At 43.8% G+C, this 24,190-nt stretch overlaps 3 protein-coding genes across 5 annotated transcripts; 1 reads left to right on the forward strand and 2 right to left on the reverse strand.

Annotated features, from left to right (window-relative positions):
* Positions 1-48: 48 nt before the first annotated feature.
* Positions 49-8,832, reverse strand: KARS1 (lysyl-tRNA synthetase 1). 2 transcript variants are annotated; one of them, XM_069027343.1, is made up of 14 exons: positions 8,749-8,832; positions 7,923-8,067; positions 7,549-7,714; positions 7,077-7,170; positions 6,606-6,792; positions 6,224-6,349; positions 5,360-5,479; positions 4,997-5,159; positions 4,727-4,900; positions 3,889-3,974; positions 3,083-3,168; positions 2,646-2,772; positions 527-670; positions 49-235 (listed from the first exon to the last, which is right to left on the reverse strand). In XM_069027343.1, exons 1-14 carry the CDS (start codon positions 8,811-8,813, stop codon positions 158-160), a joined length of 1,761 nt encoding a protein of 586 aa, XP_068883444.1. In that variant the 5' UTR covers positions 8,814-8,832; the 3' UTR covers positions 49-157. The 2 variants fall into 2 exon arrangements, with proteins under 2 accessions (XP_068883444.1, XP_068883443.1); XM_069027342.1 differs by lacking the exon at positions 8,749-8,832 and adding an exon at positions 8,558-8,731.
* A 33-nt stretch (positions 8,833-8,865) lies between these two features.
* TERF2IP (TERF2 interacting protein) lies at positions 8,866-12,896 on the forward strand. Its single transcript, XM_069027346.1, has 3 exons — positions 8,866-9,358; positions 9,472-9,548; positions 10,153-12,896. The coding sequence occupies exons 1-3, from the start codon at positions 8,866-8,868 to the stop codon at positions 10,591-10,593; spliced, it is 1,011 nt and encodes a 336-aa protein (XP_068883447.1). The 3' UTR covers positions 10,594-12,896.
* LOC138117251 (carbohydrate sulfotransferase 4-like) lies at positions 11,100-22,315 on the reverse strand. Of its 2 annotated transcripts, none has more exons than XM_069027344.1 (2): positions 22,140-22,315; positions 11,100-15,947 (listed from the first exon to the last, which is right to left on the reverse strand). In XM_069027344.1, the coding sequence occupies exon 2, from the start codon at positions 15,932-15,934 to the stop codon at positions 14,756-14,758; it is 1,179 nt and encodes a 392-aa protein (XP_068883445.1). In that variant the 5' UTR covers positions 15,935-15,947; positions 22,140-22,315; the 3' UTR covers positions 11,100-14,755. The 2 variants fall into 2 exon arrangements, with proteins under 2 accessions (XP_068883445.1, XP_068883446.1); XM_069027345.1 differs by lacking the exon at positions 22,140-22,315 and adding an exon at positions 19,789-19,992.
* Positions 22,316-24,190: the final 1,875 nt, after the last annotated feature.

Below are 24,190 nucleotides of genomic sequence, written 5' to 3' on the forward strand. Positions count from 1 at the left end.
CGCCGGGAGCGGCACCCCTGCGCAAACGCACAAAGACTCAGAGACGGGTGCAGAGAAAGCTGACTTTATTGAAGGTATGCGCCGCCCCGAAGCTGAAACGGAGGTGCCCTTGCCGCGCTCAGGCTTTACGCGGAGGTGCCCGCGGCGGTCTGGAGCCTCACACAGAGGTGCCCTCGGCGGGCTGCCCCTCCTTCTTGTTGTCCTCCGGTTTCATGGCGGGGAAGAGCAGCACCTCCTGCAAACGGAGATAGCGTCAGCGGCCGCGCCGAGCAGCAACGCCACATCCCGTGCGGAGATCTCGCGAGAGCTGCCCCAGCCCCGGCTCCGCTGGTCAGCCGCGCCTCAGAGATCTGAGCAAGTGCGCAGAGGAGCTTTTCCCAGGTGGGATTCTGCGTCTTAAAAAATCTCACACAGCTGCACTGTCTGGCACTGGTTTCGTTGAAGAGACGGCCTGCTTTGCCGAATCCCATTCCCTGCTACCTGACAAAACCAGCAGTAGGAAAGCACTGCCACTGCTAATGCTTACCTTGATGTTATTGGAATCTGTAAGGAACATGGTCAAGCGATCAATTCCCATGCCCCAGCCAGCTGTAGGAGGAAGACCATACTCCAGTGCAGTGCAGAAGTTTTCATCAATAAACATGGCTTCATCATCACCTGCAGCTTTTGCCTAAATGAGATTAATAGTAAAACGTGGGTTGTACAGAGCTAGACAGTATCACTCCTGCTAACCCCTACCAAAAAGGAGGAATACTGCGATTTGTAGAAGCCATGAAACTGATTGGTGCCTGATAGAGCTGTGCAAATGAGTAACAGATGAAGGAACCTCAGCACACAGAACTCTCGAGATCCTTCATACAGGTGCTCCCAAAATAGCTCTAGACTCAATTCCTATCTCAGCAAAGGTCCAGGCTCTTCACTTCAGTAAAAGCCATCCTTCAGAGCCATATGGCAGCAGATGACAGTAGAATGAATTGCTTTCAAAGGCTTATAAGGTTCTGTATTGATAGCAACCCCCCTTTCAATGTTTGCAGAAGCAACAAAGAAGCATAATTGCTTGAATCATCAGTAGCTGCTCCACAAACTGAGATTAGGGGCTGTTTTTTCCCTCTCAAATAGAAAGACTAAAAAGCCCTACACTGAGATGGTAACTAATGCACCCAACCCTGACAGTCTCCAAGTGACAAAAGTCATAATAATTAAAACACAGATTAGCCAACCGTCTCAAATTTAGAAAATGCCAGAAATAAGTGTCAAAGCAACAGCAAACACTTTTGCTCACAGGTTCAAGAAGACGTTGCAAAGACTGTTATGGCAAATTTTTCTCCCTGAAATCCTGAAATGCAAACTGTCATCCTCCATCTCAGTCTCCACCTTAACATTAAATTTTGAGGCTAATTTTCATTCAATACGTATAATCATATGTCTGCAAAGTCTGGCTATAATCATGAGAGAACTGCAGCAAGCATATGTACAACAGACCAAAAATTAAAGACGTCTGTAATATTATTCATTCTGACTGAACATTTTGAAATTTACCATCAAGTTAGTTAACATAAATCTATTTTCCTGGCTTTGACAATTGTTTAAACCTCTCAGGCACTTTGAAGCCATCAGAAAGAATATGAAGATCAGGAACTGTTTCTGCAGACCATATCATTTGACCTCAGTCATGTGTGGATACAATATTGCTGCTAGCAAGAATTTTCTTGCTTCTTTCTAAGCCCGTGGGATACTTTCCTCTCCCACGAAGAGATTAGCAGAAGTTCTATAAACTATGAACACCCGCGACCTTGTAGACCTATGTTTATGGTACAGTAGGAAAATATTTTGACAATGGATGTTTAGGATTTCTAGCCAATCAACCCAGGGGGTGGTTGATCCTTTGTCCAATTAGACTATGAAGAAAAAAGTCTAGAAAAGAGTTTGTAAAATAATTAAATAAATCAATCTTGCTGCACAATTCCTACCTGTTGGATCTTCTCTCCTCTCCTATGGCTGCGGGATACAGTAATAGTCATGTGTGGCCAAGCATGCACTCATGGATGTGTACACCAAATTAATAACGAGTTTCAGTCACTCCCTTTGGAGGCTCACATAGAGAAATCTAGTATTATAAATTTGCAAGCCTAATAGTTTCCAATTTGGACCTGTATCCTGTGAGTCAACTTAAAATATTAGTAACTCTGTGCAGGAAATTAAGCTACTTCTTACACAGCATTCAAACTCTTACTGGACATGACAATTTGTTTAAGAACCTAGAAGTATAATGTTGTATGACTATATAAATATTTAACTGGGGAAAAAAACCTTTCAACCTGGGCAAGACACAGAAAACTTTTTGCACATTTGGGTTTTTCCAGATTAGTACTTTGGGTGGAATAAAAGGGAAGATATTCCAAAACAAAGTTGCACTAAAAAAACCTCATCAACAGCAGTGTTTGACCTCGTTTACCTTAAAGAGCAAGGTTCCTATAAAAGGAATTGAATTTTAATGACAGGCTTTCATTTCAGTGACAAACACTCGCTCAAAGTAGAAGCAACTCTTTTCAGCAGTAGGTACTAATGACAGATTTGGAACAGACATAAGAAATACTCTTTGCTTACATGCCTGTATTATATTCACTATCAGCAAGACACCATACCTTGGCCTGATCCTCAAAAAGCTGACGCTGCCGGAAAGGATCATTAAGTTCTGTGTACGCATTGCACACTTCCTTCTTCATTACAAAGAGTTCAAAGCGTTCTGTTAGTCCCGGAAGAGAGCGATGCCTGTGTGAAGAAGACAAAACAGACATACCTTAAAATAAACATACTTATAGAAGCAAAAAGCACATATGTGACTTAGGGGCATTGCTCACCCTTAGCACTAACAGCTGTCAAAACTTCTAAGTACTAAGCATTGACACACCTCTTCCCTGGATGATGGGTTTCATGCTCAGGAATCAATGTCTATCTTGGTTTGTGTCAAAATTCACAAACTAGTACACAACATCAAAATCTCTGCTTTCACATATGCAACTTTTTTTTTTAATGAAGTAGAAGATTTGAGTTACACACTGACCGTGTGTCATACTCTTACCATTTGGCAAGCGGACTCATGACTTGCGGGTGATCACAGATGAATGTAGGGTTGATACAAGTGACTTCCAGGAATTCACCAACTAACTGGGAAAACAAAAGCAAAACAATATTGGGTTGATACAAGTGACTTCCAGGAATTCACCAACTAACTGGGAAAACAAAAGTGAAACAATTATGCAGTGTACAACTATGCACTTTCCTAGCAGTGCCTTCACCAAGCACCCTAATTTCCTCTCTTCACTACTGAAGAAAGTACAAAAAATCTGAAGAGCTTCCGAAGTATTTCTGGTCATGTTAATGTCTTCATCAACAGAGAGTGTTTCCCAATCAGGTAAGGAAAAATGACACAGCAAAAACTGTCTAATAGGTCAATTTGCACAGCACGGCCCAATAGGAAAAGCATCAAAAGAACAGTATCAGACAGTATTTGGGTACAAAGGAATACAGCTGATAGAACTATATGGTATTCCCACCCTTTTGGTCAGCTACATACAGATGGACACATCGCACAAACAAAACTGACCTAAGATAAACCAAATCTGTTTTAACCACAAGAGACCAGTTATCCAACTAAAATCCCCTACTGCTCAAGTTAAGCAGACATAAGTAAACTACATTTTGGTGTAGACAACACAAAAGAAGATTTTGACACAGCAAGTTTTCTCATGGTAATAGAGCAATAGCTGAAGTGCATTGCAGCATGTTTTTCCAGGTGCAGCTAAACTTTTTCTTCAAAGAGACTTCTGTTGATACAGAGAGATCCTCAAATGACATTGGGATTATAAAAATAGCACCTTTACTTACTTTGTCAAGAAGTCTGGCTGTTGTCCTGGGAGGCGGACATTCAACATTTCTCTCCACACAAAGGTTATCAAAGAACCTGCGAGTTTCTGAAATTGCAGACAAAAATTAGAACAGGAACCCCAGCAACCATTTTTTGTTCTTACTAGACCCTTCAACGTTTCTTAAGAGTGACTTACAAGATCTCAGTGGTAGACACCACGAAAAATATGAGCTTAAACATCAATCTACAAAAACAGTGTTTGGTTTTAACTATTTACAGTAAAAGCGTAGTTATTTTATACTTCAGAAATTTGACAACAGTTAAGCACAACACCACGTAACTGCTGGATGTAATTAATTGGGGGGGGTGGGGCAGAATGAGGAGGGAACTGGGAGGAAGAACAATCACTATAAAGTATATGAACTAGTTTCCTTATGTCTCTTAATACCAGGAATAAAGTAGCACATAATTACATTTTTAAGAAAGGCCCTAATAATCATACACCCAAGCTACAATTACAGGCATGTAAACTCAACCGCACAAAAGAGAAGGAATAAAAAGTAAAAAGCTGGATCTCTTCAACAGATCAAGAACTCCCCTACATCATGCCTCTTGAGTATATCCTTTCACATATATTCAACAACAGAAGAGGCTAAAGAGTCAGCTCCTGCCAAAGATGGCAAGGAATGAAGGCTTCTCTCTGGACTCAGGTAAACCAACAAAACCAGAGGAAAGTAATCCCACATGTTAGTACTGCTTCAGAAAAAGCAGCTGACAGACTGCAGCCTGAGAACTTGCGACCTTTTGCCCACTTTCTGTTATGGAAGAATTACAGGACACTCATACTCAGCATCTAACCTTCAGTTTCAAAACACTCAGTTGATGGAAATTTCACTCCTAGGACCTTTTCCAGATCATACACCATGCTAATGCGCCGGAAGGGAGGAGTAAAATCTATCTCATAGGTCTGTCCATCTTGACCATCTGGGTGGTAAGTGATCTTGTAACTCCCAGTAATGTGTTTCACCATCCCTACAAAAGGAACATGAGGTTTAGAAGAATAGTACGCTACATAACCAATTCTTCCAGAGATTCTTACTCATTTTTAAATAATTTTGCATACTTCACCTGAAAGCAACTTCTCTGTAATTTCCATTAAGTCATGGTAGTCTGCATAAGCCATATAAAATTCACAAGTTGTGAACTCAGGGTTGTGAGTCAAATCAATTCCTTCATTCCGGAACTGACGCCCAATTTCATATACTCTATCCAGACCACCAACCACCAGCATCTAAACAAAATGAAATTCTAGTAAATACACTTTCTCAAAAGAACCTAAGAGAGCCCAAACACGTGCAACTGCAACACAACCTTACAAATCTCATTAATGAGACAAGTCCACCTTTCTTCAAAAATAATCCTCATTTTAGCTACATTTGCTTTTGTTAAAACAGTTTGAAGAATACGGGCTTAGTAAGGCTTGTGTTTTACCTTATGGTAAAGTTCTGGAGCAATTCTCATATATAAATTCATATCCAGTTCATTGTGGTATGTGATAAATGGTTTTGCCACAGCTCCGCCTGGAATTACATTCATCATAGGAGTTTCAACCTGTAACAAAAAAAAAATTGCCCTGTTTTCATGAAATCTGTTTCCAAACCAGAAATGCATAGACCAAGCAAACAAACAAAAACAGCTAGTTTTGATGAAAAATCTGTATTTCACTTATTCGGCATTCCAGTATATAGAAACAATTCTGAACTAAAGTGCACTGAAAAAAACTGCACTTTTTTCATGTAGTCAGTAATAACCAATTACTTAATTAATCTGTTGATATGAAGAGTCATTCATATTTACTACAAATGTGAACCTGCTGGGTTCATGTTATCAAAGCCAGGAATAGCGCTGTGGTATTACCACAAAATCCTCTCTCCACACTGCAGAAAATTAAATTCAACATGGCCAAGTGCAGTTTCCTGCACCTAGGTCAACACAATCCAATTCTGCCTACAGGAAGAAAAATTGGCTTTTCTCTCTAGAGGCAAAACAGCATTTTAAAGATGTTGTTTCCACCTTAATTTACTGAAATATGGAAAGGACAGCAGTAGTTTGGAGTATTGCCTTGATAAAAGGTTCCCAAGCCATAACCTCACCAACTGATGAATAACCTTATCTTTCGGAAGAGAAGAAAGGAATTGCTCCCATTACATTAAATTGATAAAACACACCATGCTGAGGCAATTATTGTCAGTTCTGTAAGTACTTTGTATATGAGCCTGAATATAAAACATCCTTGAAGCTGAGAAGTTGTAAACACATTCAGTATGCAAAGAGAAGTGAACACCAGTGCCTTACCTCAAGAAAGCCCAACTCATCTAGAAAGCTACGAAGGTAAGTGATGATCTTTGCACGGGTTATAAATTTTTGCCTCACATAATCATTAAGAATTAAATCCAAGTATCTCTGACGATATCTGGTTTCCTGAAAAGAACACGTTTATATTTAGAACAAGCTAGGTAAAATGTCATGCCAAAGGAAAAAATACCAAAACTAAACTAATATTCCTTTGTTGACTGATAATATCAGCAGGTATCAAAGGTTGTCCATTCAGACCTATCTGTGGCATTCTTGCCCATGGCGGGGGTGTTGGAACTAAATGATCTTTAAGGTCCCTTCCAACCAAAACCATCCTAAGATCTGTCAAATTGCCTCCAAGACTGACAGGTATGACAAATACCTTATCTTTGAGGCCAAAATGAAGATGAGGCAACATGTGCAGGCATGGAGACAACAGAGTGATTTCATAAGGAATAATACTCAGTTCCCCTTTCCTTGTTTTCCCAGGATTCCCCTCTACACCAATAATGTCCCCACGACGCAGCTTGCTGTTAACACGGAAATACTCTTCCTCGGATTTGTAAAGGCTGTAATTACAAAACAAATATAAAATATAAGCACATTTGTTTGAAATTCAACATTCCAAGACAAAATGCATTTAAAAACCTATTTTTAAAAATTAAAAAAAAAATATTGTGTGTATATATATGTATATAAGTTATTTTAACAGGAAATCAACCACAACATCTGAAACAAAACATTACTTGGCTGCCTAAGCCAAACCACAGATGAAATAGAATACTCAAATACAGGTATCTAGACCCCAGAATGCAGTGCAGTTTAGAATGCTACTGGGAATACCTCTGCTTACCTGGAATTTGCCATGACCTGCAACTTGACTCCTTCACCACGAAGATCATAGAAAATCAGTTTCCCTCCAGCAGCACGCTTTGCATGGATTCGACCTAAATATCAAAGTATGCTAGACATCAGGAAAAGAGTCCCTAGCAGAAAGGATACAGGGGCAAAAGCCACAGTACTATCACTTAGAATCATCAGCTCTGAACTATTCACTAACTGCAAAAGAGAAGCAGTTAAGTCACAAAATGAAAACTAGAAAGACCATAAAAATTTTGGGTCCCAGAGCCTATGTTACAGTCTGATCTTATAGTTGCAAGGGAAGTTGCACAGGTCCACTCAGTCTGAAGGGTACGTCCTGAATAGTTTAACACTGCTACAGACTTCATGACTAAGTAAGAGATCAGCAAAACTCAAAAAAGACCAACCCATCAATAAAAGCAGCTACGATTTTACATTTTCCTGTATCCCAGATAAACTTTTACCTGCCACTCTCACTGTAACGTTTGTCAGGTGATCTCCTGGCTGCAGGTGACTGTACTTGTCTATAAAATCTGAGAGAGATAAGTCAACACAGAACTTGTGGGGATAGGGATCTTCATTGGAGCCCTTAAGCTGTTGGACCGCATGGCTACGAATCTTGTAGTATTGCTGTCACAAGAAACAAACAAAATCAAATTATTTTATTAGAATCTGAAAATATGCTACAGGCTATGAACTAAAATGCAGCTGCCCTGATGTAGGAATATACATCTCTCTCCTTTTAGCCGTTTAACTACCCATGAATAAAAAAAAATCAAATGCAAGTCAGTAAGATTTATTCAGAGAACATCTAATAAGCATGGGACCATATGCTCACATTTGGATCCAAGCTCTCCTCATCAGCACCAACGTTATCCTCAGAAGTCAAGGAAGGCTTATTTGAATGCTTTTCACTTTGCTCTTTCTGCTTTGCTTCTTTTTCAGCTGTTTTTCTCTCAGCCTTTAAACGTCTCTTCAGCTCACTGCAAAAGAGAAGGAAACTGGATGCAGCAAGTACTCTGACACTTCTACAGGAAAATGATTGGCAGGATTCTGCCAAAATCTAACTGTACAAATAACCCTGTCACTTCTCTTACTTTTCCCAATAGTCAGAACAACTCTTAAACACGTTTAAACATTTTCTACTTTGAACTCCTTCAGTTCATCCCCTACGATACAAATACTCAGAGAAAGTGAAAGCGAAATTATACATAGTTTAGACAGACCATGAGAACGCGTGCCTACGTGCCCAAGGGCTTGCCGCACTCTATTGTATCCTAAGAACTTAGCAGCCCCACACAGCGTGTAGGTGAAACAAGGCGAACTCCCCCCGAAATAACGTAGGGTTCCCGAAGTCACCTTCGCTGTTCAGCCTATTCCCCCACGGCCCTCGGGCTCCTGCCGCGCTCCTGACCCCGCCTTGCAGGACTCCATAAGGAAAGAAGCGGCTCAAGCCAGACACAAAGCACCGACCTGCTTTGGTCATGAAGCGCCTGCTGACATCGGAGCGCGGGCGCGGCCCTCCAGACCCAGCTGCGGAGCCGCGCAGCGCAGGGGCTCAGCATGGCGCTCCGACGGGTGCCTTGGCGGAGACACGCACCAGGTCAGCTGGACACACTTCACCTCCCCGGCCCGGCCCCACCTGACTACCCGCGCACCCTCACTTTTTGCTGAGGTGCGACTCAGTCTCCGCCGCTTCGCACTCGCGCGCCGCCGTCGCCATCTCCATCTCTCCACTGTGGCTACCGCCCTTCCGCCCTTGCGCGCCTGCGCACGCGGCGATGGCGGCGGGCGGAGCTGGGGCGGCGATGGCGGGCGGCCAGGCCGGGGCGGCGCGGTCCCGATCGCTTTTCCTGTGGGATGACGGCCGTCCTATGCGGTTCTACCTGCGGCCCGGCCTAGCCAAGCTGCGCGTGGCGCCACTAGTGCTGGCGGGCGGCGGGCGGCTGTGCCGGGTGCAGGAGCCGGGGGCCGTGCTCCTGGCGCAGCCCGGCGAGGCGGCTCCCGAGGGGGCCGTCTCAACCGAGTACGTGACTGAGTGCGTGGAGCGCAACCAGCGACTGCCGCTGGAGCCCTTCCTGCTGGCCGCCCGCGGCCGCCTGGCCTTCACGGAGGCAGAGGATGCGGCGCTGCTCCGGGCGGTGCGCGGCCAGGGCACGGTGCGGGTGAGCGGCCGTGCGCTGTGGATAGAGCTGGAGCGGAGCGGCCTGACGCGGCACAGCTGGCAGGCCATGCGTGACCGCTACCTGCGGCACCTGCGGCCGCGGCTCTGCGGTGAGCGGGGGCCACAGCGGCAGGGGAGGGCTGCGAGGGGTTGTGGTGGCGGGAACGAGCGTGGGTCCGGGCCCCGCTGAGGCCCGGCAGACGATGCCCCCGTATTTCCGCAGAGCCCCCGCAGACGGAGGATCCCACGCAGATCAAGGGTCTGTTCGCGGCAGCTAATCGGGAGTTTGAAAGCACGGAGGTGAGCGACCGGGGCAGCCTGGGGAGCAGCAGTGCTGCTGCAGCCGCTACTGCGCGCGAGCGGAACGGGGCAGGCCTTGCCTGGTGTCACAGACGGCGCAGTAGAAACTCACGATTTACACATGAAACGAGTTTGCGCCGCGATATCCCTTCTGTGGCTAAACAGGAACTTCGTTGTGAGCTGTCACCTACGTGGTTTGCGATAAATGGTGCCTCGCTGGTACATTTTGTCTTGATTCCCTGCCCGAGTTAACATGAGAAGGTTTATGTGATGGGGGTTGTCTCGTTAAAACCTATATTGGCAAATGGAAGTCATCCTTTCAGCTCAGGCAAAAAACGTCCCTGCAGTTGCATCAACACTTACTTTTGCCTTTTCTGCTTAGTTTGTTCAAATTCTTCCTTATAGTTCCTTATGCTTTGCTGTGATCAGTGCAGTCTCATTAACAGATATGGCTTCACTTCAGTCACTAACTTTTACTATGCCTAGTAATTTCTGGGGTTTTAATATACTGTAGAGTCAGAATGAAAGGTGGTTGGTTGCAGTGGTAAAAGACTTGCCAGAAAATACCATGTCTAATTGGTGATTCCACTTCTCTTACTGTTAGTCAGAAAGTGACTCTTCGGATGTTGCAGAACTTTCTACACAAGATGGAGTGGGAAGGTCCCCTGGAGAAACAGCATCTGATCTGAAAACTGGGCCAGAAGACTCTGCTTTCCCTGGAATTAAATTACAAAGTCAGGAAAGACCAAAAAGGACTTGTTCTTCTTCTAATGTGGTAGGACAAGTAGTAAAAACTATGGAGCACTTCATGGAGAAGTTTGCTGTGGACCTGTTCACTGTTACACAGGCCTTTCTGAAAAACAGCGGTGACGTGGAGGCTACTTCATACTTTCTGCAGACAGGGCAGCGCTTGGATGGGTACCCTGTATGGAGCAGAGAGGATGATTTAGAATTGCAAAAGGATGATGAACATGTCAGAAATAAATTGATAGCAAAATTTGGAGCTGAAAATGTAGCAAAGCGGATAGTATTTAGGGAGAGTTAGCAAGAGGACATGACTGATCTAGTAGGTTGCATGAAGTTAACAGTAATTTCAGAAATGCAGTGGAAAATTTGATCAAAGTTCTGAAGTTTCAGAAATGCTTTAATTTTTTTTTTTATTAAAAGGCCTATTTTGCATCTCTGCAGGTCTAAGAGGTGCAGCTGCTTTCATCCAAGCAAAGTAACACTTGTACCAGGCCGTATATTCTAGTTGGGAAAAATACACCAGCTTTCAGGGCTGTGAGTAATAGCTGAAGTAGGAAATAAAAATTAAGAAAGAATAATCAGAAGTTATGTATCTAAGTTGTGTTTGAGAGAGAACACCATTGCTAGGATACAGTCACAATCTGAAAAACTCGGTACTTCTAGCCTGAAACTGTGCACTGGGCACTTATTTTAATATTATTTGAAGTAAATCCTAAAAATCTAGAATTCATTCTTTTGATGAAATAAAATGGGCTGGTAAAGGCAAAGATGTTTTTTTTCTCTCTAAGGAGTTAACATTTTGGGTTTTTAGTTTATGGCACTGTGGCACTCAGAAAATTAAGGTGAATTGGGAAATGGTTGATTTTAAGCCAAATTAAAATTACACTGAAAATAAATAAGGAGATAATGAGACTGCTGTTTCAGGAAGCCACTGCAACACCTACTCATTATTCAAGGAGCTAAGCAATGTAACCACATAAATGCTAAAACAGCACTATCCTGTGTTTCACTGGACTGAAAAAGTGAGAATTAGTTGGCACAGTCATGCTATTCAGAGTAGACTTTGAACAGTTATTCGAGATTTGTGTGGAAGCCAGACAAGCACTTAATGAGAGAATGCAAGACAACACAGCAAATAAAGTAGTAAGATTTTTTCTTAAATTAGAAATGTTACCAGCTCAATTTGAAATCCAAGTATTGCTGATAACCAGGTTCATGAACAGGTGACCTGTCACCTCTTGCAGCTGAAAACTCCCATTCTAGCTTGGGCAGTGTACACATCTTAGCAGTACCATAGTGTTGCAATGGTCTTGTTCAACAAAACTGCTCTAGAATTCAAAGTGAGAGGTGGAACATATTAAGTAGCTGCAATATAACATGGTCAAATTTACTATATCCTTTTATAATTCTAAGTGACACTTATTTTAAGAGTGGGTTTGTCTTATTGGGGCAGTTAGTCTAACGTGCAGTGCAGACTTCTGAGTCCACATACAGTGGTTTTTTACCTTTGCAGAGCTGTATGGACACACTGTCCGACGCTGAGAATCTTTCCATATGCACTTGGTGCGCTCAGTAGGTATAGGAACTAAGACACAAAGACCACAGTTTACTCAAAGTTGCCCTCTTTCATCTCTCATGAACTCCTGAAAGGCACTGCTTATCCATAGATTCACTTGCTTGTGCAGGCACATGGGTCTAGGTCTCTTTCACCAGGTTAAAACCTGGAGGACCCAGAGATGACACCATATCATATGGTTCTACTTCTGGTTCTGCCTTTTCCCCATGAAAAAAAATCCTTGTTTTCTGTGCTTTGTCTTACCTACAACACAGTTACACGCCTTTCAACATGCTTTCAACAGTTTGGTTTTCGATGTTCATATGAGGTCCCTGTGCTATCACAAAAGGTCGGGAAGGTTCTTTTTGTAGCTCAAAGAAGTTTCTTTCTCTTATTGCCTGGAGCAGCAATGTTTGTATACCTGAAAAAGTAAGCAAAGTGGCAATGCACATACAAGGACTTTGAGTTAATTCTACAGCCAGAAATTCTGGGTCTGCAAACTATTACCTGGAATTTGGGTATTTCCTATTTGCTTCCTTTTAGAGTTAGCCAGCATTCATCAAAATCAATTAATTTCTGCCCTTTCATAGCTAGAGTTACCAGTGAAAAACTGATTGTATGCACCAGTTGGAAGAGAACAGACAGGAATACCACAGAGTCAGCTTTTAAATGTCCTTTTGGCTGGAGACTTCACCATCTTACATTTCATTGGTATAAAACAGAGTTTACTCTTCTAAACTTGTACAATGTAAACTTAATGTTTGTTTCTAAACAGACTTCTGTTATCTTTATTGCGTATGCCAAAGGATGTAGTCACAGTTTTACGCGTTGTCAGCAGCATCTTGAGATTTTCGGGGATTTGTTTGTTTTCCTTTTCCTCCTCCAAAAAGTTTTTTAAATCATCTTTGCTCGCATTAAGACAACTTGAAATTTTCATGTGACCAGACTGGTAGCAGACTTCACTGTTCCCAGAAAAAAAAAATCTTACAAATTGTTGCATTGAGGAAACATACCTAAAGCACTGTAATAAAGATATACTGAAATCAGTCCTGCATTTTCTCTAATTAAGCTTAGGAAGCAGAAGTGAAAGTAATTTTCAAAACAGTGCATTAAGGAAATGCATCATATGTTACTTTCACGTCATTTTTTTACTGACTAGAAACACTATGAAGGTTTGTGTTCAGGTAAACGTGATACACAGAATTGATTGAGTCCACTGAAAACAAGTATTCATAGTAAAACTTAAGCCACTCAAGCTGACATTGGTTATTGTAGAGATAGTTAGCAATGCAGTGAAAAGAATCTATTTTTGCTCAAAATCAGGCTTCTTGGCACTTAAAGTAGGAAGCTCTTTAACTTTAGTAAGGCTTTTAGCTGCTTTTAACTGAGTATGCTAAGGTCTGTTTTAAAGGGACTATAAAGAAAAACAGTGGCTCTGTGCTTCTCTTGCACGGTACAACTCCCACTTCTGTATGTCAGCTTGCCTGCCTTAAGTTTGCATAAACACATTGAAAGAAAGATACCTTGCTTTCAGTGAACTTACTGCCATGATGGCAGTGCTGCATGCTCAGCATGGATTTTGTCATTCAACAAGATCCCTAGTAATAAGACTATTATTTCCATAATACAACATCCCGCCCTTTTCAGGGATTAGGGGTTTAGCTCTAGGAATACAGATATCCATATTGCTAAGGTAGCGAGTGTTCTGTAGATGTGTGTTAAAGGGACTGCAGTTTACACATGAAGGAGGATGTTCAGAAAGAGGTATATGTAGGCATTCCACTCCTCCCCAAATCTGGTAGCAAGTTTTTCTCCTTGTCTTCTGGGACACTGTTAAAAACAGGTGAAAACAAGTCTATTGTTCAGCTTTGAACTATATATTCGCATTGGAGATGGGATGGCATCTCCAATGGAGACAGTGGAGAATGGCACAGTCCATTAAACATATTTTTTGGTGCTCTAAGACAAGAAATACTCTCACCAAATATTTCAATAGGATATCTTCCTGATCTTCTCTTGGCTTCTTCAATCCACTCCCATAAACCTATCTTCCCAGTTTCGGTATTTATGCCAATGGAATCTGTGTCCTTACCTTGTCTTTAAGATCTTAATCTTAGCATGAATTCTTCTGTCACACCTGTGGACTGTGGGAATTCCCAGGGAAACAGCTGTTCTTGGGTTTGAAAGCTAGAAGACAGAATTATTTCAGCTAAAAAATAAATGGATTCACATAATCCCAGAAATGGTTTCCCACATGAAAACCCAGGAGTTTTTCTTTTCAACAATAGTGGGTTTATTCCATTTTCCCATTATACAATAAGTGAACGCAAACATTTCCCTAGCTTTGCCACCAAGGCTGTATACTGAGGCACATGAATGGTGCAAAAGGAAAAGTGGACTTGAGAACTCAACCATTCAAAAAAAACCCCAAAAAACCCCAAACCCAACATCTTTCCAGAAACCAAAAGTCTGGTCATCCTTGCGTCTTTTCTGGCACTACATATCCTGCATGGCAGCATGACAAATAGTGTTCTATTTATTCAGCTTCTTTTTAGGTTTCCTCTTCCTTTGCAGTGCAACTACTCCATGTGGTTTTCCTAGTCTTCAGCTGTGGTCTGTGAGGGGTTTGAGCTTCTGCTGTCTGGTCCTACTCCTTTGGCATTCTGTATGCTCCAACCTAAACATAATTAATTTGGAAAACAAACTTGCATGACTTTAGCCTCCATTGTGGCTGAATCGCCAGGGGTCTTGGGAGAGTGACCCTGTGCTGCTGAGAGCTCTCCTGAATGTAGTCAGGGTTCTTGTACTACTTGTCCTTGCATCCATGCACATCAATGCACACACTCTTACACTTCTATGCACTTTCCTCTTCTGCTCTAGTGAACAGTTCTGCACTCTGCAGCCTTCAGAGGGTAGGTGTAGAGACCAGATTTTCTGCCTTCAAAACTTGATACTCAGAGGAGTTCTGGGCAAACAAAAGATCCAAAGACATATTTTTCTGTTCTTCTTCAGACTGAACAAGCCGGTAGCCCAGCAAATCCATTGCATCTTTGCACACATTTTGCACTTTTTCTATTTTCTGGAAGGGAAGTGTCTTTCTCCAGGCCTGGGATACTCTCAGTGCATCTCTTGACCCAATATCAAAGGCCTGTGCTCCATGACCCTTCCCATGGGTGATGTTGTGGACCCACTTCCGAAGCTCTGGTGTGAAATGGAGTTCTGCAAACCTGTACATCTGAGCAGCCCTTGCTAGTGGATCTCTGACAATGTCTTCATAGCGAACCAGCAGATACCGGTCTTTCAGGAAGCTGGGAATGGCCTGACTTCCTGCCTTGTATATCTCAACATGGCTTTTGCAGATTACTTGCATTGTGTTGTAGGGCCCCATTTCTCCCTTTGTCTTCTGAGACCCCACAACAATGTTACTGTCACGTTTCAGGTCTGCCATTGTATTCTCTCGGGACCTGAACACAGCCCGAGGATCACGTACCAAGTGAATGATTTTGAGGTTCAGGGATGGATCAGTGAGAAGGGGATAGAGAACTTTCAGGTCAAAGAACCGAACTTCCTTGATGGCAACATGGCTGTAGGTTTTACAGGCTTCCTCCACCTTGCTGAATGGGTACTTGCCACAGATTGTTTTGCAATTGCCTGCCGTGATAATGTCACTGCGACTGAATGAGTCACAGGCAGGGGGGGAGCACAAGGCTCGGCTTGTCTCCCATTGAAATAAATCAGACTTTTTCTTCTGGCTAGACATGTAAGCATCAAACACAGACATGTCACACAGAAAGACCGACCTGACTAAGTCCCGCACTGCCATGTGTAAAACTTTGGCATTGTTCTGGTACATCTTAACCCAAACGTGCCATGCAGGTTCCATCAGGTAGAAGACACTGGGGTGCTGGCTGAAGATTTGTCCAGTGAAGGAAGATCCTGACCGCCAGGAGGAGAGAATGAGGATGTGGACAGGAGAAGGTCTTTCTTTCATGTGGGCATTGTTGCTGCAGGGTAGGAAGCGGATCAAAAGGAAGGACAGAACTACCAGAATCAGGAGCACCTGCACTCTTCTAGACTTCACCATGATTGCAAGGGACCTGCAGAGACAGAGGAAGTTCAGCATCACAAGATGATGAAAAAGGCAGGGTGCGGTGCATCAGGCTCCTGTGCATCTTTTTGCAGGCACGGGGTTTTGGAAAGCTGCCACACTACTAGTGACACTGTGACAACCACAGCACAAGGAGTCTTTGCAAAGGATGTAAGTACTGCAGGACTGAAGGTTTTCTGCAGCAAAACCACTGTTTGTCAGTAAGCCGTTCTAATGTAGTCTTAGAAGATACTGAAAAGCTTGTCTGCACTTTTATCAAAGTTTAAGAACTGAGTGCACTGAAGTAAGTGCGTACACACAAATGTGTGCTTCATGTACATAATCCCTGCAAATGATCCTGGCAATTTTTATGAAGGAAAGATGCAAAACCTTGCTTTTTGTGGAGAATTCAACAGTTCCACATTGTTACTTTTAAACACCTACTCTGTCTGACCAATATTTACAATTATTTTTATGCCAAAATGCTGTAAACATACAATGTAGGTTTCCATTTGTTTTGATTATACTCCTTTTGAAATTTCAGGAAACATTTATTGTCACCACTGGGAAAACTTCACATACCAAAGGAAGAAGCTTGGCACTGTAATAAATCCAAGCACAGTATCTCCTCCACAGACAAAGCTTTGCAGGCAATTTTGCTAGAAAGACCTACAAGAGTTTATTTTTTCCATCTTTGTGTAGGCAGGCTTAACTGCTTACCTGCCCTACTAATCCCCTTCTTAGCCTAATTCTTTTTTAAAGGCCATCACCTGCTATCTCTCCCTCCAACCCCACTTATCCTATAGGTCTTTTACGAGAAGAGGTACAATAGAATGTGCTAGTTGAACTCAAAGGTATGCCCTAAGCTGTCTCCTTATTTCATACACTAAACCTCTCTTCTGTCTGTGCAGGATGACTGAATTATTGGAAGATGTCTAATAATTTTCGTGCCATTGGGGATACGGCATGAAAATGCCACAGGGAAAATTTGTAGCCTGAATACCAGCTGGCACAGGAATCTGCAGGAAGTACACCATTGAAGATGGGATCTGAGGCAGAAAGAATTAATTAATTTTTTTAAAAGTACATAAAAGCACACTTTGCCAATTACTCCTGTCTTGTGCGCACTCGTTCTGTCCCCCAGCGGTGCCTGACTGTGCCTCAAATACAGGTTGGGTGTCCACAGCTTGGGCCACCCCTGGGGACAGGCTCCTTGGGCAGCACTGAAGCCCAGGCAGCACGGAGTGCTCCCCATCACCATCTGCTGAGTTGGCAGTTTAGCTGTGCCACAGTGGAGACAGACCTCTCTTGCTAGTGCAGATGCTTTGTATTTTCCAAGGTGAACTAAAATTGAAAAACTTTTCTGGTTCCTAGTCGTGGTCAGTCCCAGGGAAATCCACAGCAAGACAGGACAGAGAGAGCAGGGCCTTTAGGGCAAGATGTTAATCCTGGACAGAGCAGCATCTGAGCCCAGGCCCTTACAGCTGTGTACACTGTTTTTGTGCAGGCCACAGTTGCACGAGACTCAGGCAGCCATGCCCATGCAGAGTAGCAGCCCCCCTACTCAAGCAGCAGAGGTATAAAGGGACTCAACCGGCTGCAATGCAGACGCTGCTTCCCTGCTACATGCTTGCCATATCATCTGGGTCCACATTAATTATGAATGTTCCCAAAATTTCCCTAACCTCCTCCTTATGCCCCACCTAAGTTTTCCTCTGCAGCAAAGCTTTCAGACTAATTTGCATGGGGGTGCCTCCTCCCATGATTTCAGTTCCTCTAGTACTGATGTTTTAGATTTTCAGGTACAGTCACTGCTGCAAACCAACTAGGAACAGTACTAATCTGTGCCTCCAACATATATGCATAAATTGGCTTGTTTATCTGAGCTACCTGCTGTGCATTTGTGTTGAGCTTAGGGTTTATAAGGCAACAACTATAATTTCCCTGAGTGAGGCCAATACCCAGCCCAGTGGGTAAGCCTGGTTGTTGCCAATAGGTGCTACCACAATATGAATTTTATTTTAGTAATGTCTTGTAAGGATAGGGCTGTGCATTTAGTGAGGGACCACATCATTCTGATCTCCTGGATAAGAAGCTCTCTGATTTTTTTGGTTAGACAAATGGCCTGTAGTGTTCAGGTCTGACAAGGAGCTGAATGAGGTTGCTGTTTGGACCAACCCTAGGAAGGGCTGCAAACAAAGACTGTTGTAAAAGTAAGTGATATATCAGCTTCCTCCTTGCAAATGAATACAAGCAGTGTTTACCAAAAGTCCTGGCTTCCAAATGAACTTTGATGATATCACGTCCATCTGGCACCATTAATATTGTTATTCTAGCTCCTGACAGAGTTCCTGGAATATAGCCAGAAGCTATTAATTGAGAAAAAACTCTTGTTGAGCAGACATGAACAATGGCATGAAGACAGATACCCAGGCAGATTTAAAACCACTGAAATAGTTGTTTCTTTGGAAACCTACATGTAAGTTGCCTGAGTATGACAATGGAATCGGGTATTTTTCAGGAAACAAAAGTAAACTTTTATCTTGAATCAAATCAGGGTAGGATAGCTGGATGTTTTAGACATTTCACAGAGTGACCTGCTTTTGATAGAAATGACCTCATGTGAGACCAAAGTTTCAACAGCTTCTTCGCTCTTATATAAGAAACAGTGATAATTTTTGCCCTCACAAGTCTGTTCCACAGAGAGTAGAAGGACTGAAATGAGCTGTGTGCCTGATGAAGTGGAATAAAAGAGCAGCATCATACTATACTATCTATCATACATTCCCTAATATGAGAGAAATACTAATTATATAACCTTATTTTTCACCACCGTATTTCCCATCATGGGAGCTGGGATGTTTCTAAACTAAGGTCTCAAGTTTAACCACATTTGCTCTACAGCAAACATCCAGAGTCACTAGTGACTGAGTTAATTTCATATAGCGAAAGTGAAAATATGAAGCCCTCACAAAGCTGCCAAGTAAAGATCAGCCCAGAATGATTGAGACAATCTCAGCTGCAGAACAAGAAAAGTACACTGTTACTGTGTGCTAACAGAGATAAACCAAGATTTGGCTGAGAGCAGAAAGAACTGGAAGAATCTCAGGGCACAAAGCATGCAATATAGAAACAACTGAAAGATACAGCAATCCAGTGTCACCATGTTAGAGTCTCCCACAGCAAATACTGCCTGATCAGCGGCTAGTCCCAAAAAAAACCCCCAAAAAACCCTCCCCAAAAAACCAACCAGAGACTTACACTTTTCCAGAAACACACAGGGACTTTGGAAAAGCATTACAGAAAGCAGCAGGGAGCCCAAGGGAAATGTACCCATGAAACACACTCAGCATTGGGCACCATATTACCAGATTACAGGTTCACTGAACTTGTGCACGTCTCTGGCAGGTGTGAGACAGTTACAGCCAGAAACACCTTGTGCTGTGCAAACTAATGTTGAGTGCTCTGCCAGTCTGAGGGAGTTCTCCAGACCTGTACAGATTCCCCATTGCTGTAATGGCAGCAGTATAGCAAAGAGGATCTGGCACCAGAGAAGCCCCAGTCACTGGTCTTTGATGACACTGATGGTTGCTCATAGTTTTTTCAAATGCTGCTTCAATTTGGCCTGGTCAGTTTCTGCAGAATTAGGAGTCATCTGCCCATTCAGAGGTGAGCAGCTGGCATGACTGTCACTAGTGGGAAAAGCTGAGCAGGGGCACTGAGAATACAGTCTGGAGAAGCAGGAACTACCCTCTAGCCAGACCCTCAGCTTCTGTCTGAAGAAAATTGTCACAATTTGCTGGCATCAAGAGCATCCACACTAGATACCAAGAAATGTTTGAAAATCTCACCTTAACAAGTCCTCTTGAAGCACCACCAGACCTGACTGTTGCCCTCACACACGTTCACTGCTGTGGTACACACACCTCCAGGCAGTCACACGAACAACTGTGCATTCACAAACTGGTGCTCTGCCTTCATGCTGGGGTCTCATATACACAAGTACTTAGGTCCTACCTACACCTGTGCCTGCCCCTTCCTGTCCTCTTCGTGTACATCCCAGCTCTAGGACTGACTGCTCTACACTGCCCGCCTACTTTGACCAGCCTAAAACTAGAAAACTCCACCCTGCACTAAGCAAAAAGTATGGGAATGGCACTTTCTTGCAGGGGTGCAAATGACCAGGTGCTGCTAGTAAAGGAGCAAGGCCAGAAAGTTCATGAAGGAGCCTGAGAAATACTTTTAACTCCTGTTGCAAGACCCAAAAGAGACTGCTGCCTGTAAAAGCAGGAACAGGGATGTCTGTAGAGGACAAACAAGTTGCAAGGAGGACCAGCTTGCCCACCATGAGTGCAGAGAGAGAGCATATTTTCCTACTATTGTTCTGGCTGCTTGTCATGTTGTCAGCAGATGCAGATTCCCATGGAATCTTTTTGACTCTTCTTTGTCTGTACCTTGCTTGAATTAAACATCTAGGGGGCTGGGAAAGAAAACTGTGTGAAAGGACAAGCTGTGAAAGGAGCAGCTGAACTTGGTCTGTTAATGATTCACAAGGGTGCTGGAGCTGCAATGGGACTGTGCCAGGTAAGGTAGTGAAACAGGGCAGCACTGGCCTCAAGAGAAGTACTTCCACACAGAGTCAGTTGCTTTGGGTCATTCCTATTCCAGATCTTATAGAGTTTGTCACACAGTCTGGAGAGATAGAGACCTCTTAATGGTGTCCTCTGTTCCCAAGGAACTCACTGCTGCTCTCAGGGCAAGTGGAGTATAGGAGACAGCTAAAGAAAAAATCTGGGTGAGGCTGGTCCTTCCAGCAGGAGGGACAATCTGAATGGGGCAGGTCATGTTCCCTTTCACTTGCTGCATTGCAAACACAGATGGTCAAGCCCTGGTAACCCTGGGCTGGGAAACAAGGTGAGAAGTTGGCAGTGATCCAGGTAGGGCCCTGTAGAGAACTGTGCAATGTTCAGTGCAACCTGGACTTCCGGTATGTGTTGCCATGCCCTGCACTGACACACAGGATTTACCTGTATGCCATTAGGCGTTAGAAAACCTTTGTAAAGGCTACACCACTTGAGTGGCTCTTCCTGAAGCATTATTCCTCCCTGGCCAACAGTTGCATGAACAGAGATGTAGCAAAACTTCTGTTACAGCTGTATGTAGTTTGCCCAAGATATGCCGATCCTTTGGCATCAATATGTAGTGCTTATGAAAGCACTAAATACTACTGTGCCGTCATCTTTTCAAAGGCTTGAGCAGATTAAAAAAAAAAAAAAAGCATTTATTCAACTTTTGAATTAATTTCCCTGGTCAGCTTCTGCCTTATTTACGTACATAGGCAGTCTAAAACCGGAAACCAGCACAGGAACTGAAGCTTGGAGCAGAACAGCTAGTTTAGAGCTGAGAGAAACAATAGCAACAAGCAGACCTGAAGCATGCATAGCCCATGCAATGCACTGGCGTGCAGAAGACCCTGTGTTAGCACCAACTACTTCTGTCAGGCATCCAGGAAATAAGTAATTTGGACTTACTGACAACACCTCTTTGCTTTGGCAAAGCTTCAGGGAACACTGACCCAAGACAAATAAGGAAACTAAAGACAATACATGACAAAGCAAAGGGTTGGTATAGATCTGGGCTCCCAGCACTGTAAGTGCCCATGCCAGACAGCCAAACCATGAGGAAGATCCCAGTGCTTCTGCCCCTCAGAAGGCTCTCCCAGTGCTGGGGACGGAGGCTGAAGGCTAGCGTAGAACCTACAACCTCAACCTTGTTCTGACCAGTTGTTAAGCTTAGCTAGCTTGGTAGGTGCCTTCTAGCTACTGGAACCCTGCTGAGGACGTGTCTTGTGTGGCTGTCCCGTCAATAGCACAACTTTGACCATGCTAAGCCTTCCTTCTCCCGCAGAGCTCCTCTACACTCTCACACTCTGGTTTACAAAATCCCTCAAGTAAGTACTGTCTCCCAGCCCATTGCTGCCACCTCCTCTCACATTCACGGTCTCTCCCTGGCCACTTCTCATGCTTGTGGAAACCTCTATGTGCCTCTGTTGGGTAATGCCACCAGAGGAGGTCAGCTCCCTTGGCTGCTGACAGAGCAGCACATCCTGGGAGAAAAAGGTTATGTGCTAGGCCTCACATACGAAGTCTTTCACAGACACCGTCCCTTGGGGTTCCACTGCCATGCAATGCTCAAGTCTTACCTGAGCTCCCGGAGAGGCTGGGCTCTGGTTCACCAGGGCCTCCACCATCATCCCCCAGACTGCTTCCTTGCAACCATCCTGGGTCCAGATCAGTGAAAACCACATCTTCCCACTGCAGGTGTACAGCATGGCTACATGCTGTACATGACAGTAGAGAGCAAGCCAGTGTAGACAGGCTCTTGCAGCCAAAGGCCATGGCCCCAAGGCAGGAAGACTGCCAAGGACCCCTCTGGTAGACAGACCTACTGAAGGCAGGCAGGGCTACTGGAAGAGGGAGTGGGTGAGGCCAGAGCCAGGAGCTGGGCTGCATCCAGGTTCCTAAAGCACCTGGGGGAGCTGATGGTCTCACTGCTGGCAGGTGCAATTTAGCCCAGCTTGCCTGCAGTGCTGGTTTCCCTGTCAGGGTTGAACCTACTGCCAGCTCCTTTGGAAGCTGAGGACTAGTGCACTTCACCTGCATTGCCCATAAAGTGAGAAGTTCCTTCCTTTCCCAAAAAGAGCACTAGGCATGAGGTTGCCTCCTTGCCTAGGTCCCCATATCTGAGGTAGATCACCCTAATCCTAAATATGGCCAGTCCAGACATCACAGAAAAGAGCAGCACGCTGCAAGCCTGTGCCAGAGTATACCACTGTTGCTCCCCAGCTAAGACAGGGAGGATGGCTGTGGATCTGTGTGTCAGCCGGCATAGGCAGGATGCAGGAACAACCACAAAACCACAGGTGAAATGCAGAGCAGAGTAAATTTATTTCCATTACCTCACCAACCAGGGGATCCTCAAAGCAGGACCCAGGCAGAGGCACACAAACATGGATGCTCCAGCACTGTGGAGCCTGGTCCATGCTCAAGGATCACCAAACCTGATGTTTTCACCTGTATATCAGGGATTAGTACAGGTATAGTTTACCCCTGAGATTTGATCTTTACCACAGCAGAGCAGAATATCAAGCATTTTCAATGGGGTCGTTCTAAGTCTAGCACAGGTCTGTTATCTAAACACAGATGTACCACTTATCAAACACACAAGACTAAACAACAATTAGTATAATATATGTGTTTTTCTACACTTCACCTGCAAGGCACTTGAGTGTATTTACAATCCTCCTTGCCAATCTTCCCTTATTTTCCCCACAATCAGTTATAAGGGTGCTGGGGCAGTTCTGCTACAGCTCTGCAGATCTTGTCTGAGCATCCCTGAAGAGCAGCTTCAGACCCGTGTCTTGACTTCTTCCTTGGTCTCAGTGCTGAAGGGGTTTTCTTTGGCACAAAGTACCTCCAAAGTCCAGCTTAGGCTAGTTTGTATGGCTGGCAGGGTGCTCTAGCCTACACCCACACTATGATGCAAAGCATCTGTGAGTATAATACCTGAAAAATGTAACCAGCATATTTGTGGTTTAATGCTAGTTTGCTATTGCATCAGGGAAAACCTAGGTGTGGTCAAAAGGCAGTGTTATGTTTACCAAAGGTGACAATGGAGGATGTGGCTTTGAGAAATCTAAATATCCTGAGATTTATGAAGTATATATATACCTCTGTCTCTGGCTCTCTCAGCCTTCCCAGTCAAATGCTGCTGGGTTAAAAAGAAACAGGATTGTGTTAACGATTGCAGAATATTTGCATGTTAACAGACATCTCTGAGGGGACTCTGAAAGGAAAGGGGTTCCTGAAGGAAGAGCAATCTCAAAGGAGCAGCTTTCTCTAAAACTGGGATCTGTTTATTAGTAATGGGGATTAAAGCCACAGAACCTAAGGTACATGGAGAAGAGTTGAAGGAAGCAGATGGAACTTGAAAGCTGTGGTAGGTTCAAGATGGCATAACAATGCAGCAACATCATGTTGTAAAGGTCTCCTGGCCCAACTGACCCTTCATGCACCACCCAGCTTGTTACTTATCAATGTTTTGTCTTAAGCAGCTCAGGTTATTCAGCCCTATTTGAAGGTCTAATGGCATGAAATCTCTGAAGCTGTGTACCATTCACCCATAGCCCCAGCTTCCTCTCTTTTTGTTCTGGGATTGCTTTCTTTGAAAGGAAAAGACATAGCATGGACACTC

The sequence above is a fragment of the Aphelocoma coerulescens genome, chromosome 11, assembly GCF_041296385.1.
Source record: "Aphelocoma coerulescens isolate FSJ_1873_10779 chromosome 11, UR_Acoe_1.0, whole genome shotgun sequence".
Classification (NCBI taxonomy): domain Eukaryota; kingdom Metazoa; phylum Chordata; class Aves; order Passeriformes; family Corvidae; genus Aphelocoma; species Aphelocoma coerulescens.